The sequence below is a fragment of the Leuresthes tenuis genome, unplaced genomic scaffold, assembly GCF_036924035.1.
Source record: "Leuresthes tenuis unplaced genomic scaffold, fLeuTen1.0.hap1 SCAF_7, whole genome shotgun sequence".
In the NCBI taxonomy this organism is placed as follows: Eukaryota; Metazoa; Chordata; class Actinopteri; order Atheriniformes; family Atherinopsidae; genus Leuresthes; species Leuresthes tenuis.
Genome location: NW_027325361.1, coordinates 6,700,360 through 6,718,890, shown reverse-complemented (window position 1 = coordinate 6,718,890; position 18,531 = coordinate 6,700,360). Strand labels below are relative to the sequence as shown.

Here is an 18,531-nt window from a genome sequence, read left to right as displayed (position 1 = left end):
TCAAAGACAAGGGCTGTTGAGTATCGCCCGAAAGGAGGATGCTTTGCTTTCTGGGGGTAGCTGATGCTTTAATCTATCAAGGAGAAGAAATACAACCAACTCTGAACTGGAAAATACCAACTTTGCTCTGGTTACAGAGAAGGATTGGCTAATTTTATGTGGCTTGACCTATATTATCCGGACACCAGTGATTCTGAGGATAGCAATCTTTTGTCATCTTGGTATAGAAGACAGCGTGGTAAGATTGGAATACTGAGACAATAAAGACAGCGGGACGATCTCTCTTTTTATATATATTTCTCACAATGACCACTTATTTCCACAATCATGAGTTTTGCTGTAGCCCTAAAAAGCCCAGCAGCAGCTCCTCAAAGGGCAAATCTGGCAAAGGGAAGGCCAAGTCGGGCAAGAGCCACTCTCAGACGAAGCAGAACCAGAATTTGTTACAAACACCAAATCACCAAATGCAACGCTCACCGCTGCACCATCGCCATTCAAAACACAACTGCCATTCTCCAAAACACCTACTTCCTTCTCCGTCTCCTAGCTACTATCACATAGCACCAACGTCTCCAGGTCATCAGCTAGCTGCACCATTACCGGCATACCAGCTGGCGCCGCAGTCACCAAATAACCTTCTGCACTCTCCAAGCCACCACCAGCTGCAGCTATCACCAAGCCACCATCAGCTTCACTTAGCACCAAGCCACAACCAGCTTCACATATCAGCAAGCCATCATCACCTGCAGCATCATACTCAGCAACAGTACCATCCACCAGCCTCGCCAAGTCACTTGCTTTCTTCACCCTTGACTCATCAAATTTACCAGCAACAGCAGCTTCATTCACCCAGTCACCATTCACTGTACCAGCAGTATCAGCACCACCACCACTGCCCTCCTCCTCTTCCTCATGCCTCCCAGTCATTGTCCATCCATCCTTTCCACTCAGCGCAGCTGTCCTTGTGTGCAGGGCTGGGTGGCTATGGGTGGAGCACACTGCCCACCAACCTAACCACCAGGGGCTCAAGAGGGAAGTTTCCCAACCTGAGGGACAGTGTGAAAAAGAGTCCCACAAAGAGTAAAGGCAAATTTGGTTGCAGACTGTGGCCCAATGACACATATATCTGGACTGCACACTCAATGGCAGCACCCCGAAATCTGCCCCTGACACCCCACTTTCCACAAATACAGGCCCATGTGCAGGTAGGTTTGAAATGGATGCATGCCATCTGGAGCCACTGATGCTCAGGGGGGGAAATAGTGTGTGCGTTTGAAGAAGGCTGCACAGTGTTGGCAAGAAATGGAAATATCTACTGCATTTTGGGCACAATGCATATTTAGACATTAGAAGTGATTTAATATGCCTGCATTACAGGTGTTATTTACCATAGCAGAGATAATTAAGCATTTAACTTGAACAAACAGATTTAGACAGTTTTCAACACTTTTGTTTTGTAATCTATGTAGTTTGTTGACAGCTGGATTAATCAAATTCTGTTGATATCTCATTGCTGGCCTTTCTAAACAGCTAAGGGTAGTAGAATATTAAGGGGCGGTGAAAATAAATACCTTTATATAAATTAATTCCTAATTTCATCAGAAAGAAAATCACAGGGCTGTAGATAATCACACTTTCAGTAGTTTTTAAAGTGTTTATGGGTTAGTTTTTATTGTAGTCATAACATCTAAAAATTTGCTTTAATTCCACTAAATGGAAAGAATAAAGTACCGCTGCAGTGAGGGCATACCAAGAAGGCCCTGAAGGGATCATGACATCAGTCTCCATTTAACTTGCAATATTTCAATGAAAAGGGAAGTCCACATAAAACACAGGCTGCAATAAGCAAGCTTTAAGTATTTATCCTCACTGTAAATACTGGTATTTTTTGAAGTACAGGCCATGACAGTCATTGTGTTGTTGCCATTTTATTTGTCAAACTGCCCTTTTAAGTGAAGCACAGAAAGCCTGCGGTGCTTCACTGACGATTTCCATTGAAAGCTGCACTCGAGGCTGTCAACTGAATTGTCATACATTAGTATCTTGAGTGGGATGTGACTCCCTCTTGTTCTCTAAGGGATGCTGAAAGCAATATAGAAAACAGACAAGAGAGATTGTGGCTAAATGAGAGGTTTACTGAAATGGCTCAAAATAAAGGAAGAAATAAATGGGACATCATAACATCATGATGATAGAAGTCTGAGAGTGATGGTGGTCAACTTGACCTTTGCAGTGATCTCATCAAAAGAACATATATATCCACATGTAATAGTGCTATAAAATCTATACTATGGTGAGCTGAGGAGAATAGAAAAACATAGCAGCTGCCCGTTACTAACAGTTTGTTAATAAGTTACTGTACTGTGGCTGGAGTGATCAGAGATAGCAGGTACTGATAGTCTGATTAACCTAATTAGCCTGACCATTCTGATTTGATTAGAGTCCTGCTCCATCCTATCAACTCATTGGTCTAATGGAGTTTCATTGTGCATTATGAAGACAGAAGGAGTAGTAATATTAGGATGAAGTATTGGATGAATGTGTGCTCCCACTAGTTTATACTACTCAACACAAGCCACATATTAAAAGGTGTAGACTAGTATGCAGTACTATAAAAGAAATCTGATAAATACGTGATGTTTTGTTTAGTGATCGTTTCTCACTTTTTGCATGTGTGTTTTAAATTTTCTTTTGTGCGAGTGTGTGTGCATGTGTGTTGCACTGTATTGATTGATTATTTAACTGAACAGCTTCTGTGCATCATTCAGTGTTATAGGATTCTTGATTTTTATTTATACAATCTCTATTTGTGTGGGAATTGGCGATTGAATTATTTTTCTGTTGGTGTAGAAGCTGAACAGAGCGCCCTGTACTAACTGAAAATCATTTCCCCCCAAGTCTGCACATGCACACACACACATACATGCACACAAGTCATTCAACAAGTCGACACAGCCCTCCTATATTCTTCATGGTAGCGTGAGAGCTCTGAATGAAGGACTTAATCACTTGTTTGTGTCTTTGTCTCTGCCTGATAAGTCAACCTAGGGATAGTCTCTTCCTAAGCTGTGCTGGGCTGAACCAGGCCATAATGCAGTGTTAACAAAGCTGGTGTAACAGCAATTATATAACAACTAAAAATCACTTGCACAGAGCAACAGAACACTGTCTGGATATGGATGTTGTTTATTTGCACGTTTGTTCTTATGGCCTTTTCATGTAACACAACCTGATCCACATGCACACACTCACACACATATTGATGTTACATAAGTGTGCAGTCTGACATGGCATGTCAATGGAATCACCAGCTGACTGACCAGCTGGATATGTCACTTTGTGAATGACACACATACACATATACACATACATACAGAAGTTGTGTATTTTGCATATTGCTGTTAAAATGTTGAGGTTGTCAGGCAGAGTTTGAAAAAGAAAATAGACTAGGAGATGTGGATAGTAAAAAAGTATTACAGCTAGCTGTCAGGTGTAGCTTATAGTATCTATTGAGATGACTCATGAAACATTCTTTGCTCTTTTAAACAAGCAAAATCAGTCAGGATACTTGTGTTGTTTTTCAAGAGAGCAAAGAGATAAAGATTTTTTACTGAATAATATTGACAACATTTTGGGAATCTAGCAGCTGCAAGTGAATTAATAATTGTTGGCTGTTGTAAGTGCAATAAAGTAGTATTTGCATGTGACTCATTATTAAAAATTCTAGTCTCCAGTTTGCAATGGTTTTGTCTGGGTGGGAAGTGTTTAGTGCGTGATAAAAAATAGCTTCATTCAATTTGTTTTTCATGAAATAGTAATTGTGATGATTGTTTACTGAAGGGTTTACTACAATGCAAGTTCAACATTGCCAAGCCTTGTTTGTGTTAGCTGGCTCTACAATACATAAAATTCCAGTCAGAGGTAACGGCAACTATGAGAGCCATTATGGTTTTTCTTTGTTGAGTCGGGCTTTCCTTTCCATATGCTTCCTTCCTTTGGTAGAAAATATACACATGATCTGACATTTCATTCATAAGAAGAGTAGATTGTTTGAATGGAGAGCCATGAATAATATAATAATCAAGTCACTAAGATGTTAAGTTACAGAATCCCTGTGCTGATAGCTGCACATAAGGCTTAATCTGGTACACAAATGCATTTAGTTTGGTGTCCCATAATATCCTGACAATCATGTTGTCTAAGTCTTAGAAAAAGAATTGTGAAATATTTCTCTTGACTGATTATTCTGATGTACTGACAAATTTTCAAAGTGGTGTTAGATATCACAAATACAGAATAGTCTTGACAACAAATTGGGTAAAAATATTGAAAATGTCACGTTTTATGCTTTGATCCATGTTTTGTCTCGTCATTTCCTGTTTTATTTTTAAATACTAACTGCTCCTCTCGTTTCAGGTATCTTTCCCTTCCTCTTGTGTCAAGTGTCTGACTGTCTTCCCTAATTCCCAAGTGTTTCCACCTGTCCACGATGGCTCCTCATGTGTTCAAATAGTCTGCGTCTCCCCTTGTCTCACTCTCGCGTCCTCGTCCCACAGAATCCATAATCATAGAATCCACGAGCCTGTAGTTGAGCGATCCTCCTACAGTGCTATCTTTTGTTTGTAATTTTTTCCTTAACCATAGATTAGCCACGGTAAGTTTTCATAGTCTGTTTTGTTCCTCCATTTTTGGAGTGATTTTGATTTGTAACTATTTCATAGACACCTCCGTAAGAGGAGTGTTGCGTCCTGTGTTTGGTTAAAGTTTCATAGTTCCTCCGCTAGTGGAGTGATTTTGAGTTTTGATTTTCAGTGTTCCTGTTGTGCCTCTGTTAAAGGAGTGCTTAGATTTAAGAGTTAAGTTATATAGTACCTCCCTTCGTGGAGAGTTTTATGTTCTATCTTGACAGTGCCCCGTTTATTGGGAGAGCATCTTTTGTTTCAGTCCGCCTCAATAGGAAAGAGTGAGAGTTTATTTTGTAATCGTTTATAGCCTGTTCTGTTGTCCTCCGGGAGTGGAGAGAGTTTGTTTTTGATTATTTTCATAGCTGCACCCTCCTCAAATATAGTTATTGAGGAGAGTGCTTCAGGAATTTCACAGCCCCTTGCTTTGCTCTGTCTGGAGATCCTCAATTTGTTTTGCAAATAAACACACTTGCCTTGAAACGACCCTGCATCTGTGTCCTGTGTCTTCACGGTCCATGGTCCTGTTTTGCATTGTAAGTTTCTTTGGTGCCACAAAGTACAAATCAATATTTAACGTCTTCCCTTAGCTGAGAATCATGCTAATTGTTCATTCAATATTGATCTTAGATCAGAAGGTTTTATTTTTAGTTGATTAAAAATCATTAGTGGCTCAACTATTTAACTAATTCTAGGTTTGAAAAGATGTAATATATTTATTTTTATATTTAATTGGGATTAAGTTTGGTGATTGAGGCACCAACTTTCCATCAACGTCTAAATGGGGTACACTAACCAACTTCCAAAGTTACTTTCTGGCAGTTATTTGTGAATCTGATGTATATTTAACATTATGTTGTCTGAGATATCATCTGGGAAAAACAAATGGTGAAAAGAGAGAGCTTTTCACAGACAATTTAATCCAAAATTATTAACATAAACTGTTCCGGAGAAGGTTATGCCTTCATCTTAAATTACTATGGTGATGTACCCAGATTAAAAGAGATCCACCTTCATGGTGGTGAAAACTCTGACTTTAGGTTCAACATACCTCGCTAAGCCATTAATCCTACTCCGTAGCACACCCCTCAGATGCAAGCTCTTCAATGTGCTCTTCATTCAGCACATTGTGGACAACTCTATTTAATTAGTACAGTGAACCCGCAGGGTGAAAAAAGACACATGTGACAAAACACAACAACCATCCATTTTCTATACCCGCTTAATCCAATTCAGGGTCACTGTGGGGCTGGAGCCTATCCCAGCTGCCACTGGGCGAAAGGGAAGTGTACACCCTGGACAGGTTACCAGTCCATCACAAGCCCACACAGGAGCAAACAGCCATGCACACTCACACCAAGGGTCAATTTAGAATCACCAATTAACCTAACATGCATGTTTTTGTGTGCATGGGGAATACATGCAAACACCACATAGAAATGCCCCAGCCACAACTCTGTTGCTGTCAGGAGACACTGCGAATGACCACACCACCCTGCAGCCCCAAAACACGTCAATAAAACCAAGAATGAAATTAGAAAGCATACACACACTAAAACTTATTAGAAACCAACATTGTACTACACACAGTGTCTTGTTTTCTATTTTCTTGTCAGTTTTTCTGCAATGTCATGTTTTGTTGCTGAGTTTTTTTAAAGCTGTGGTATTGATTATGTTGTGTTTTTTAAAATGTTGTGTTCTATGTTCTACTGTTATGAAATTATACTTTTTTGGAATGTTTTTTGTACTAAGATGCAGTTGTGTGTTATGTTTTGTTGGTCTGTTCTCCCTCAAATGTGATAGTTTTGTATTCTAGAAATGCTGTCAAGCATACAAATTTTGCCACCATATTGCCTGTTAGAAAATAATCCTTCTGTTTGGAACACTTTTTTTGTTCATGCTTAAATTAATTCTTATTCACTTTGAGACCCCTTTACTATCTAACATTAGCCTGTTGTTCTATAACATTTATTTGATGTTGAAAAAACACAATGTTTTTGGTAGTAAGTAGCCCTTTTAAATCTCTTTCCTCTAGTAACGCACACACACACACGTTGACAATAGCAGCTGCATCTGTCAGCATGTCCTCACTGTCTCAGCATCCATGAATTGCACTGTAGCCTCTAGCCTCTCCTCTTTGCCTGAACCTTTCTCCACTTCTGCTCTCAACCTGCTGTTGTCCTTTTTTTATTCCTGTATGTGCGTTTTGTTTGTGTGCATCTGTCTCCCTGCACTGCTCCTCCTCGTTGTTGCTGTTGAGCAGGCAGATTTCACTCCTCCCACCATACCTATAATCCCTGTGACCCCATCATCCCCACCCCTTCTCTCTTCCCATGTGGGATCAAGCATAGACTCAGCTTGACTGACAGACAGTTGCACATGTGGCAGTGGGAGAGAAAAATGGAGTGAGATTGCGTGTGTGTGTGTGAGAGAGAGAGAGAGAAAAGATAAAAGCTGCAACAGGGTGGATGCGAGAAAGAGATTAGTGCAGGGGATAGATGATGTTGCTGCTCTGTTGCGCATTCATACTCTGAAGTCAGTGTTTGGTTTTCTAGCTTGTTTGATTGTGGTTTAGCTGGGCTGTTTTGTTAACCTTTTTCTACAGAGCAAGTGCTGGAGCTTTTAATGGACAAGCACATGCAAAGCTGGTGTGTTGGACATGACTAGAGCTGCAGACGGTGAATTTGCAGGCACTAAATATTTTCTGGAGAGAAAGTGAAAGTAGACAAGAGGACATAGGGCTAAAGATTTATGCTTCACTTGCAAATATGAGGAGAAAAAGCAACCCAGGGTTCTTTATTAGCTGATGTAAGGTTTGTTATTTGCTTGCTTAGGAACCAAATAATACTATTTAATGCTAGTCATTGGTGGCTACTCTGGCACTAGCTTTTTTAGCAGTGAAATGTGAAGGCCTGGGATCTTGAACGAGGCCAGGGAGAAAATTAAGCTTAGAGTAAAATCACTTGTGAGAAGGAGTGAAAGAGAAAAGAAAATAGGAGATACTGTGCAGTGGAGAGAGGAGAGATGGCAGATCATCAATTGCAGATGATCACTGTACTAAATTCTGATAGAATGTTGGCTTAATTTCAGAGATTCAGTTTGGTCAACATATACAGTATGATAGTGTTACATTATATAGTGTCATAAAATCATGCAGTACGTTGTTCTGCTATTAGAATTCTATTAGAAATGTATCATTAAAGGGTGTTAGAGTGCTTTGTAGTGCAGCACTGAATTGCAAAGAGTACTTTATGGCAGTAGAGCAGAGTTTGATAAAAGTGTTACATAGTGTGGTTTGCAGTGTGATACATTAGTACTGTCCACTAAAAGGGCTGTGCAGTATGTCATGCGGTGTATGCAGTCGCTTCATGGTGGTAATCCATAGCAGATGTACTCAACATGCTGTACCAAAACCTGAGACGAGTAAGTCATAACCTCTGCTTTCTGTTTAAGTCTCATGGTGGTTCTCGAGCTTCTTTTTCATTGTAATATTACTTGAATAAAAGTCATTAATAATTCTGCTGTTTTTGTTTTCAGGCCAACCCCCCTCCAGTGGTGGTCAACACCGACAGCGTCGACACGCCGCCATATGTGAGTACTGCTTCAAAGATGTTGATGCAAGGTTTCATTAATTGCTTAAATCACACCCTACTTTAACCTCTCAGTGGCCAATTCTTGATATACAACATTTTTTGTGTCCCTAATTCTTTTTTGAGAATGTTCCTGAGAAAAAACAAAAATGTTTACTCACACTGATTCAACAGAAGCATTGAATTAGATCTTAGTGGCTGTGTGTGGACCACAGCGCCTCTTTTGAGGCTCAGAGCACACATCAATAAGTAGAATGCATTGTAATGTTGTGGTAGTTTTAACCTGAATACATTTTATTTCTGATTTTTCTAATAAATTTTACAGTCATCAAAGCTAAAGTTTTTTAAAGGAACTAGAGATGCACTTGATAAAATACATTTTCATTTCTTGTATTACTTCAATTTAGACATGACTTTGCCTGTATTTGATTTGCTCCACGTTATCAGTATTGGTTTACATTACAGTCACTGGATACAGTTGGCCCAAAAATCAACCAGGCCTTACAGACCAATCACAGACCTTGAGATGTTGACATACTTTTATTGTAAAGAATAATTTTTGACAGTGTCAGCAGAGACAGGAAACCCAGGTGTGACACAAGTCTGTGAGTTTCCCTCTCCTGCAAAATATATAAAACACTTTCATAGTACAATCAATATATTTCTAATTGTGTTATGGGATTCTAAAATCATGCACCTTACTTATAACAAATCTTTTTTTTTCTAAAAACAGTGCAAGCAATAATGTAATATGTGGGGTGATTTTATTTTTTTTTCTATTAGCCTCAACTTTCAACTGAGACTATGTATCTATTTGACTATTTTTTTACACCATTTTAGCTTCCTAGTTTGAAAAAACTCTCAGTCTTGAATTTAATGAATCCAGATGTTATCTTACTGGTAGCCAGCTGCTGGCGAGAATCCCTGTGTTCTGTTGTTGGATAAGTTTGTGATATAATTATTGTGAATTACTCCTTTCTGAACTAAAACTGAAATAAAACACGAGCAGAAAATTTTTTTCAACAATTAAGCTGGATCAGTGTTCACTGATACTACTTATAAAGCCAAGGTTACTTTAGGGCAAAAATATTATGCAAAATAGGGACACATTTGAACACACATCTGCCTCTCATCATGCCCTCAGTAAACTGATTTAGTTTATAACCAGATGCCACCCAGTCTGAATCTAAAGAGTGTGTTTTGTTATAATCGCAGACGCACAGTACAGTACATGGTAGTTGTCAGACAGCTATGTCCTCGGTTTAAAAGAGCAGAAATTCAAAATCTAAACTAATCTGACTTCACAGAGACACAGATTACAGCCAGGCGGATTACACGGGCCACTGGGATGCCAGTCGACCACAGTGTTTGTGTGTGGGAGTGCTCGCCTGCAGCAGCTGTATCTGACACACAAAACATTATAAACTGGGTGGAGCACAGCATATATGATGGTCTTATCAGATTTATCTCTGTGCCCTTTTCATGCTGTCCGAAAATGTACTGTAGATGTTAATATGCTTTATCGTGAGGGCAGTTCAGGTGGAGCATTTTGATTGGCTCATGGGAAATTCAGCAGGGATGCTCTTAAATATGACATCAGACATGCATCATCATTAAGTACGCATTACAAGTTAAATCTTTGGGATTTGTGCGTCATTCATGAATGTTGTAAACTCACATTTCTGATTTTTGTTGTGGCTTGACTGACCTGATCAGTGCATAAACAATCAGATAATCATGTCAGCCTTTGGATTAAGCGAGTGAGGTTTACTTATACAGCATATTTCTCAGATAAACTTAACAATAGAATACTCTAAATCATTGAAACAACAACATCAATAGTCGAAAAATAAACAAAATATTGCACATACATAGCAGCTCTGTCACTTAAAAAAACGAAAAAAAAACTCTTCAGCTGGTTTTTCGATTCTAAAAGTTGTAAAATAAGAGAGGTGCGTTCAGCAGTCAAGCTACCACTGTTTGAAAGGAATGATTCCCTGGTTTATGAATCGGGTTCTGAGTAGAAGATTTAACAAGTCTGAAATGTGGGGGGTTTCTGCATGCAAAACCCACAACTACAGTCTATTACTAAGTCAGTGAAAAAAATCCTAGAAAAACAATGAAGAGATTATAAAACTGTAGTAAAGTGCGATCCTCTCTTGGCTCTGTTGGAAGAGTTTTGCAGCAGTGTTTCCTCCTGTTTTTCAAAAATAAGACTTTTAAATTATCTGATTTGGCTAAGAAAGATAATTGTCTCCATTCAGATTTGAATCCTGAAGCTCCTAAATGCCTCCTGATGTTTAAAAGGGACATGTGATGTGCTTGAGGGCATATACATTTATATATGTTCCTATTTTGAAAAAATACAGGACAAAAAATTAAAAAGTGCTTTGAGCTCAGGCCTCAGCTCTATGTTTTCTATTTATATCCTACTCAACTAACAAAAACGTATTTTTTTGTTTGAGTGATTGGAGTTTCTCGAGTAGTTTCAGCCTATTTATTTATCAAAATATATATTAGGTTTGTCACAGTTAACGCGTTAATGGCGATGTGATTAATTTAAAAAAATGAACACGTTCATTTATTTGATCGTAGGGATTTATTTGAGCAATTGGTTTAATAAATAGGAGAAAAGTCACAAAGAGCTCAGAGTTCTGAATCTGATGTGTTGATACGTTTGTTGTCTACTACCGCTTCAGTTTTAAGACCAGATTGTTGTGGCATTTTATGTGCTGTGTTTTTGAAATGAACATGTCAAGTGGGCCTACAATGGATTTTTTCATTTAAAAGAAGAAATAAAAGATGAAAGACATTTTGTCTTTGTGTTTATTTGATTCTAAGTCTATATTTTTAATATAGAAATTAATCCTGAGTTAACTGTGGAAGAGATTTGATTAATCGTGATTAAAAAAATAATAATCGTTTGACAGTCCTAATAGATAGATAGATATATATCAGATAATAATATCTATCTATATATACATATGTGTGTGTATATTGCAACTTATACTTATACATTTTTACTGAAGTGGTGAAAGTGATTACAATCTTTTCAGTATTTGGTATTTATTTTCCCCCTGTTCCTCTGTTTCTGACAGGTCAATGGAACAGAAGCAGACTATGAGTATGAAGAAATCACACTGGAGCGGGTAAAACATTGCAGCATACACACCATCAAAATATGTTTCTGCTGTACACACTACAGAAGTACTTACTCACATAATCACAAGAAAATCAATTAGAACTGCCAAGAGCAGAAAAGAAAAGATAAGTTTTAACTATCTTATTATTACAAATTAAATTAAAAGTTGAAATTTGAAAATTGTACAGTTATTATGAGCTAATATTTAGATTAAAGTGTTGCTTAATCTTGATTATTGCTCTGCAGTGTGACCCTTAAAACATCCAGTTGTTTGTTTATGCACTGTTTGCTCCAGTAGGATGCTGATTGAATCATTAGCGCCCTTTAAAGTTGTCATGAACAGATGCGTGTGTGCCACATAATGAATTAAGGTGATTATTTTAATGTTCTTTTAGAAAGTCAAACATTTTGAAGGGGCATATAGTACCATTAAAATGTTAGTTTAAAAGAGATGAGGTTTTACAGCCACATAGATTTAGAAATAAAACTTCCATTTGCCCTGTATCAGCTGTCTTAATCCTCCATTATCTTTCCCCTCGACCATCATCGCATCATTCTTCTTTTCCCTTACTCAGCCAGAGCATTGATCTGATTCTGCTGACTTTCTTTGTCCTCTCCATTTCTTGTCCATCCTTCCCTACTTTCCTTTCCTGGCCCTCTAAAACCCCTCTTCTCTCATTATATTCCCCTTTCTCTTACCCCTGAGGCTGTAGCCCAGTCTCTCTCCATCACTCTTTTCTCCTGTGACCTGGTTCTGTCCGCTTGACTGGATCTGCTTTAAAGTCACCATGGACATACACGCACACACAAGCGCAGACATTACTCTAGCTTGAAGCCCATGACAGAGCATGAGTAGTGAGTGAATGAGGCACCAAGCAATGAATGTCTTCAGATAATGTGTTTGCTGTGTGTGTAGAGGTAACAGGATTGATATGTTATGTGTTGGACATGCTATTTGTTCATATTATGTTTATTAGTTTGCCAAGAATTAAGAATTTGGATGATATTGAATGAAGCTGGTAAGCAAATAGCATTTAGAGGTTGTCGGTGGTTTTTGGTGATAATTAAGATTTGGAGAAATTCTATTTGGTATATTAGATGCAATATAGAAGTATATTAATAATGTGTTAGGTTTTGGTAACAAGAAGGATTCATCTTATGGACACATTACACTCAGCTAAGGGAAGACGTTACTCCAGTATGACTAACAGGACCCTATGTAACCTAACTCGCAGAAACTTTTTTTCACACTGCTGAAGCATCTCTGCCTCATTCATTCTGAAATACTCTGCTTAATACTTTGTCTTAGCTTCTGTCTCTTTAAGTCCCTCCTCCCTAAAGGCCAAATCTGCGATGATTCGTCAAAAATCATGGAGTGTGAGGAAGCAGCCTATTGTTTTTTTTTTTTCTTATGTGTGCCAAACGACCCACTTGACAGGCATATTTCAAATGTGTTTCATGGAGATGTGGACAAGTGAGTCTTGATTGCAAGTATTCCAGGCAGTTCAGGAGCTGTGTCTCCTTTGGGAGAGAATAACTTCTTCTGGTGTGGAGTATGAGCTTTGTAACTTTGGCAGAAGAATAATATGTCCTCTCTGCAAAAAATGTGTCTGGCCTCTGGGTGATATATACAATCAATGCTTTTGTAAATTCAATCCTAGACTGTCAGCAATTGCACGGAAAGTAGCTTCACTCACTACAAGTGATATTTTCAAACCGGTAATAATGCTCAGAGGATGTTGATTTTTTCAGCATTCAGACACTCCTTGTATCTGTGTGTATGTTTAGGGTAACTCAGGCCTGGGGTTTAGTATTGCTGGAGGCACCGATAACCCCCACATTGGAGAGGACCCCTCGATCTTCATCACCAAGATTATACCGGGAGGAGCAGCAGCACAGAATGGACGACTCAGGTACAAACACAGACACTTGTTTTTTGTTCCTGTATGACATCACACTTGACTTACTACAGAAAATCTAGTTCCTAAGAGTTTTGCATTTTAACGGAATAGAGTCTTATTTTACTTTACTCATCTATTAATGAGGTCTCCAATGTTCGTTAACCTTTTTAATAATTTTTCATAATAAAGTAAAGTTACCAAAAGTGTCCTCTTTATAATTTTGTCCCTTTATTGGTCGAATAACAGAAAATGACTTAGAATGTTTTGCTTCTCCTCAGTTATCTCCATTTACAAGTCAAAGAATTTCTCTACTGTATGTGATGTTACTGTGCAGGGTTAATGACTGTATAGTCCGGGTGAACGAGACGGATGTTCGGGAGGTAACTCACAGCGGGGCTGTGGAGGCACTGAAGGAGGCCGGAGGTCTGGTCCGATTGTGTATACGACGCAGGAGGAGCCTTGCTGAGAGAGTCATGGATATCAAACTGGTCAAAGGGCCCAAAGGTAAGAAAATGATACATGCACATTGATTTGGGGTCTTTGAGTTTTAACACACATATATATATATATACTATAGTTTAGTTGTTTTGGTACTATATTAGGACCTTGGATTTCACATTTCGAATAGGCGATGAGGTTTAGTGTTGATTTTTTTTTAAGAAATGTTTTAGAAATTAACGTATCAGCTGATGCTTTAAAGTAAAACTGTACAATGTTTAGCAGTGGGCTAGAATTGTCTCATAATTGACATGTTTAAGCAGCAAATGTGCAATAAAATGACTGAGCGGGGAGGCGAGAGGAATGATTGAGCAACTGGAACTATTCAAGCCATAAAAGACCCAAAAGAAGATATCTCATGTTAAGAATGTTCTCCAGTAACTTGATAAAGAGTAGAAATCTGACCCATCGATGTTTTCTTTCAGGTTTAGGATTCAGTATAGCAGGTGGTGTTGGAAACCAGCATGTTCCTGGCGACAACAGCATCTATGTGACTAAAGTCATTGAGGGAGGGGCTGCACACAAGGATGGACGGCTACAAATAGGGGACAAACTTGTTGCTGTAAGAAACAACTCAGCGCTCTCTCTTGTTTTCATCATAGATTCTGATTGTACACACAAAAGCAGATATTTGCTGTAGACCATAGTCCATATCAGGAGTAAAATTAAGTAGTTAAACTGTGTACAATTTATTTATTTATTTTTTAACACAACAATATAAATAGAAATACAGATAAGGATGTTTCATAAAAAGCATCAAAACACACGTGACATAACACAAATCATATATATATAGTTTCCATGAAAAACTGTGAAATTTCACACTTTATAAGAACTTTATAAGAACTGTTGACACGGATTAAAACTGAACAAGTTCATAATTCTCCTTTTGAAATTGTGATTTTAGTTCATTGTCCCCAAATGAACAAGTTCATAAAATGTTTTCAGTGCATAGCCTACTTTATTAGATCATGTTCACCCGCCCGATGAAAGAATATTACCCTGCAGAGGCCCTGTGAAAAATGCTTTAGTCTGACAATTATTATCACGTCAAAGGTAACTTCAGCAGTTTGTGGAAAAAATTTTAAAAATAATCAACACGTCATACACCAAAAAGAAACTGAAAACAGATTAAATCAAACTTTGTGTATGACTCAAGAAAGGACAGGATGAAATCATGGTGTGCACAGCATGGTTACTGTTATGTTATTGGTACAGAAATCTTTGCGAAATCTGTGGCCCCCACAGGAGCTTGCACCCATCAAGAACATCCTTAAAGAACATCCTTTTTTCTTCTAAAGAGAGCAGGGCTCGTTTCACATTTGTCAGTTAAAATCTTCGATGTTCAGTTCAAAATATACTGCAAATATGAACGCCTCTCATTAACTCACACATTTTGATGCATTCTTGCGCAACACAACAAAGCTGCGTGATGATGTTTTTGTATTGGCATTCGGGTATTTTATCAATCTTGTGTTTGGTGTGTGTCTGTTCATCTACATATATGGTGTACTTACTTTTTGTTCTAGGTAAATAGCTCCTGTTTGGAGGAGGTGACTCATGAGGAGGCAGTTGCCGCACTGAAGTCCACTCCTGATGTTGTGTACCTCCGTGTAGCCAAACAAACTTCCCTTTTCATCAACGACAACTTCCCTCCACCTGATGTCACTAATTGTGAGTACAAACCTGACAGCTCTTCAGTACATGCCTATTAACTAAAACTAAAACTTTTGTTCACACTCATGAAGAAAGCTAAATTTTTTTCCTTGAGCCGTGAGGTGGAGAAAAGAGTCCACTTCAGAGTGACTCACTCATGAATCATAAAATCTCAGACAGTCATCATTACAATCAACCAGAGTAAAATGTCCTCTATCAAGCCTTTAAAGGTAAAGGGTTTGTTAAAATGTGTTACCATTGTTTCTTTATGAAAATTGTCAATCAAAACATTTACTAAACACTGTGAATTGATATCAAAGTGTGGCAGAGATTAATAACACATACTCCACACTGCACATCAGATATTTTCAAGTAGTATTAACAGTATGTCGCTCAATAAATATATCATCAAATGTAACTAAAATGCTGATACAATATCTTAAAGAGTTGGAAACAAAGTTGTTGGGACACAGAGGGATAATCAATAAGAAAAAAATAAGACTTTCTGGATAATAATGAAATTATGAATATAATTCTCCAGAAAACTATGGCCATTTAATTGTCCAATTTATTGGAACAAAAAGTCTGAGAGTTTTAAAAGCATTTAAAGTTGCTTAAAAATATGTATGTTAATATTTTAAATATGTTCCACATCAATCTCTTCCTCTTGTCAATTTGTTTTATAAAATTCTGATGTCAGAGAAGGTGAATTCGGTTCATAGGCTTACGGCCACCATTTTTCCAAATCAGCATTTTATCTTACAGCTTGACATTTATCACTGCTCTCAAACATGTTATCAAACCAAACATAACGCACTCGTCATCTCAGTGTATAAGTAAAATATTTAATTACAAAGTCTTATTCAATAGTTTTGACACAGTAGGAACAGTGATTAATCTAACAATAAGTGTAAATCTCATAACCAAAAACAGTACTATCATAGCAATGGTTCAAATTCAGGATGTAAATGAAGTAGCCATTTGTTTTTTTAAAAGAAATATATATGAAATAAAATTGTTCTTTGTTCATCCAGCATACTCCCCACACCAGGATAACCATATAAGCCCCTACATGAGTGGTAGCCAGTCTGTGAGCCCCGCCCCTCTGACCACACCACGATACTCACCGCTGCCCAGGACCATGACCGGAGATGAGGATGTCACCAGGTGAGAGCTCAATAGTTATTATATTCATTTTTTTCTGATTCAGTATAAAGTTTGCAAATGTTTGACTAAATATTTGAAGGTAACTTTTGAAAAGCTGCGTTTTAACGTTTATCTTTTGCACTAACAAATTGGTTTATTTATCAGGCAGATTTTGTTAGTTTGGCAGATAATGTTTACCTGGTATAAAGTCTTTCTTTCTTCTATAAAGTTCTTTGCTCCTTCCTTCAGCGCTTGTCTCATGTTCTTCTCAGAGGTCTTCAATGACCCTTAAAAAGGTCTTCAGTGCTGTTTTATAAAACCATTGAATACAATGATATGAGTTGTGGAGGTCCCAATATATGCTGATTGACCTCTGTCCTTTTCTGCTTGATATGCTGCGGCTTGTATATGAGTGTGTTTTTGGCAGAAAAAGGCAGATGGCTCTGTGAAGTTTGCCTGGCATGAAAACTCAACTCACATATTCACACACACACACACACGTGCAGATACACTCAGTGCTGTTCTACTGTCTTTAATCCATTTTAATGGAGGGATTACTGCCTATAACAGCCCTCGTCACTTGACTGGCATCACCCTGGTTACCAGAATATGACTGATTTCGTCACAGACATTTGGGCCAATGAGGATGCTTTGATTATGATAAATCTGATAAGCTTCTGGCGGACAGCAGGATGGTCATTTTGACGTCTGCCCTTCCTTTTTTTTTCCAATTTTATTCTCTCATCTTTTTCTCTCTGATTAGTCATGCAAAAGATGAATAATAATAAATGACCACTGAATGAGCATCATTTTTACATTCTTTTTTTTCTAAACTGGTGTCATCAGGTGACACATTTGATACTTTTTTTATGTAATATGTGACCAAGGAATACACTAATTTAGCTTTTCTACCACAATACAAATTCCAGCACATTAACTTATATTTGCCTAAATTATTTGCCAGTAGTTATTTTTCCCAAATTAATATAGCATTATATATCTGAATAATTATATAGTGCAGCACTGCATTCTGCAAGGAAGCCAGAGTTTCCTGTGGTGCTAAAACCAGAGTTACCAGCACATCTTGATGAAGAACAATGTTCAGAGTGGATATGTCACATGTGGCTGATTCAGCCAAATACTTCATATGAATAGTTAGAACCTTTTTAGTCAGAGGCTAAGGTGATATTCTGAAGCAGTAACAAAAGTAAGGAAACAGTGTTTCTTTACTTTTCCTTAAGACATTTAAGGTGTGTGGAATGGTAAAAGAATCAAATAATGAAATCTTTCTAAGTGTATGGCATGCCCTACACCTGCAATTGTGCATATTAACTCAAATTGCGATGCTGCTACGTAATTGAGAAAGTGCAATACTGACATCTGCTGGTGAACAAGTTAAATAATCCTAATGAGAAAATGATCTTTACTCCCACTGAGCTGTAACCTTTATTACATATTACATGTAAACATTGATGCACGATTTATCGATGCTTAAAGAAGGAGGATTCCATCATCATCTTTACCTTAATGCAGTGAATGTGTGATTTGTGTTTGCCCCCAGGGAACCCAGACGAGTGGTGCTGCAGAGGGGCTCTACAGGTCTCGGATTCAACATTGTTGGAGGGGAGGATGGAGAGGGAATCTTCATCTCATTCATACTTGCTGGGGGTCCAGCTGATCTCTGTGGAGAACTTAGAAAGGGAGATCGCATTCTGTCGGTATGAGCAAACACCTCAGTCAAGTACACTGAGAACTGTAACACAATTGCCATCACCTTTAAGATTATTGATTCCAATTTTACTTTAATTACTGCATAGCTTACATATAGCACCTCATTGAGGGAGTTATTTTGTCAGTTTATTTTTTTCAAGAGCCCATCTACATTTTGTTTGTCTGCCTCTTTACAATAATGACAT

The 18,531-nt window shown here is 38.0% G+C and overlaps 2 protein-coding genes across 7 annotated transcripts in view; one reads left to right on the top strand and one right to left on the bottom strand.

Moving 5' to 3' along the window:
• Nucleotides 1–18,531, bottom strand: part of cp (ceruloplasmin) — a 442,499-nt gene that overhangs the window by 198,143 nt on the left and 225,825 nt on the right. The gene's annotated exons all lie outside the window — the stretch shown is intronic.
• Nucleotides 1–18,531, top strand: part of LOC140311610 (discs large homolog 1-like protein) — a 106,762-nt gene that overhangs the window by 54,429 nt on the left and 33,802 nt on the right. For all 6 annotated transcript variants that reach the window (XM_072389018.1, XM_072389017.1, XM_072389016.1 and 3 more), the window contains 8 exons: nucleotides 8,220–8,273; nucleotides 11,371–11,421; nucleotides 13,203–13,327; nucleotides 13,650–13,819; nucleotides 14,239–14,375; nucleotides 15,343–15,487; nucleotides 16,504–16,636; nucleotides 18,177–18,333. In XM_072389018.1, the coding sequence (XP_072245119.1) occupies nucleotides 8,220–8,273; nucleotides 11,371–11,421; nucleotides 13,203–13,327; nucleotides 13,650–13,819; nucleotides 14,239–14,375; nucleotides 15,343–15,487; nucleotides 16,504–16,636; nucleotides 18,177–18,333 (972 nt within the window). The remainder of the gene's footprint in view (nucleotides 1–8,219; nucleotides 8,274–11,370; nucleotides 11,422–13,202; nucleotides 13,328–13,649; nucleotides 13,820–14,238; nucleotides 14,376–15,342; nucleotides 15,488–16,503; nucleotides 16,637–18,176; nucleotides 18,334–18,531) is intronic.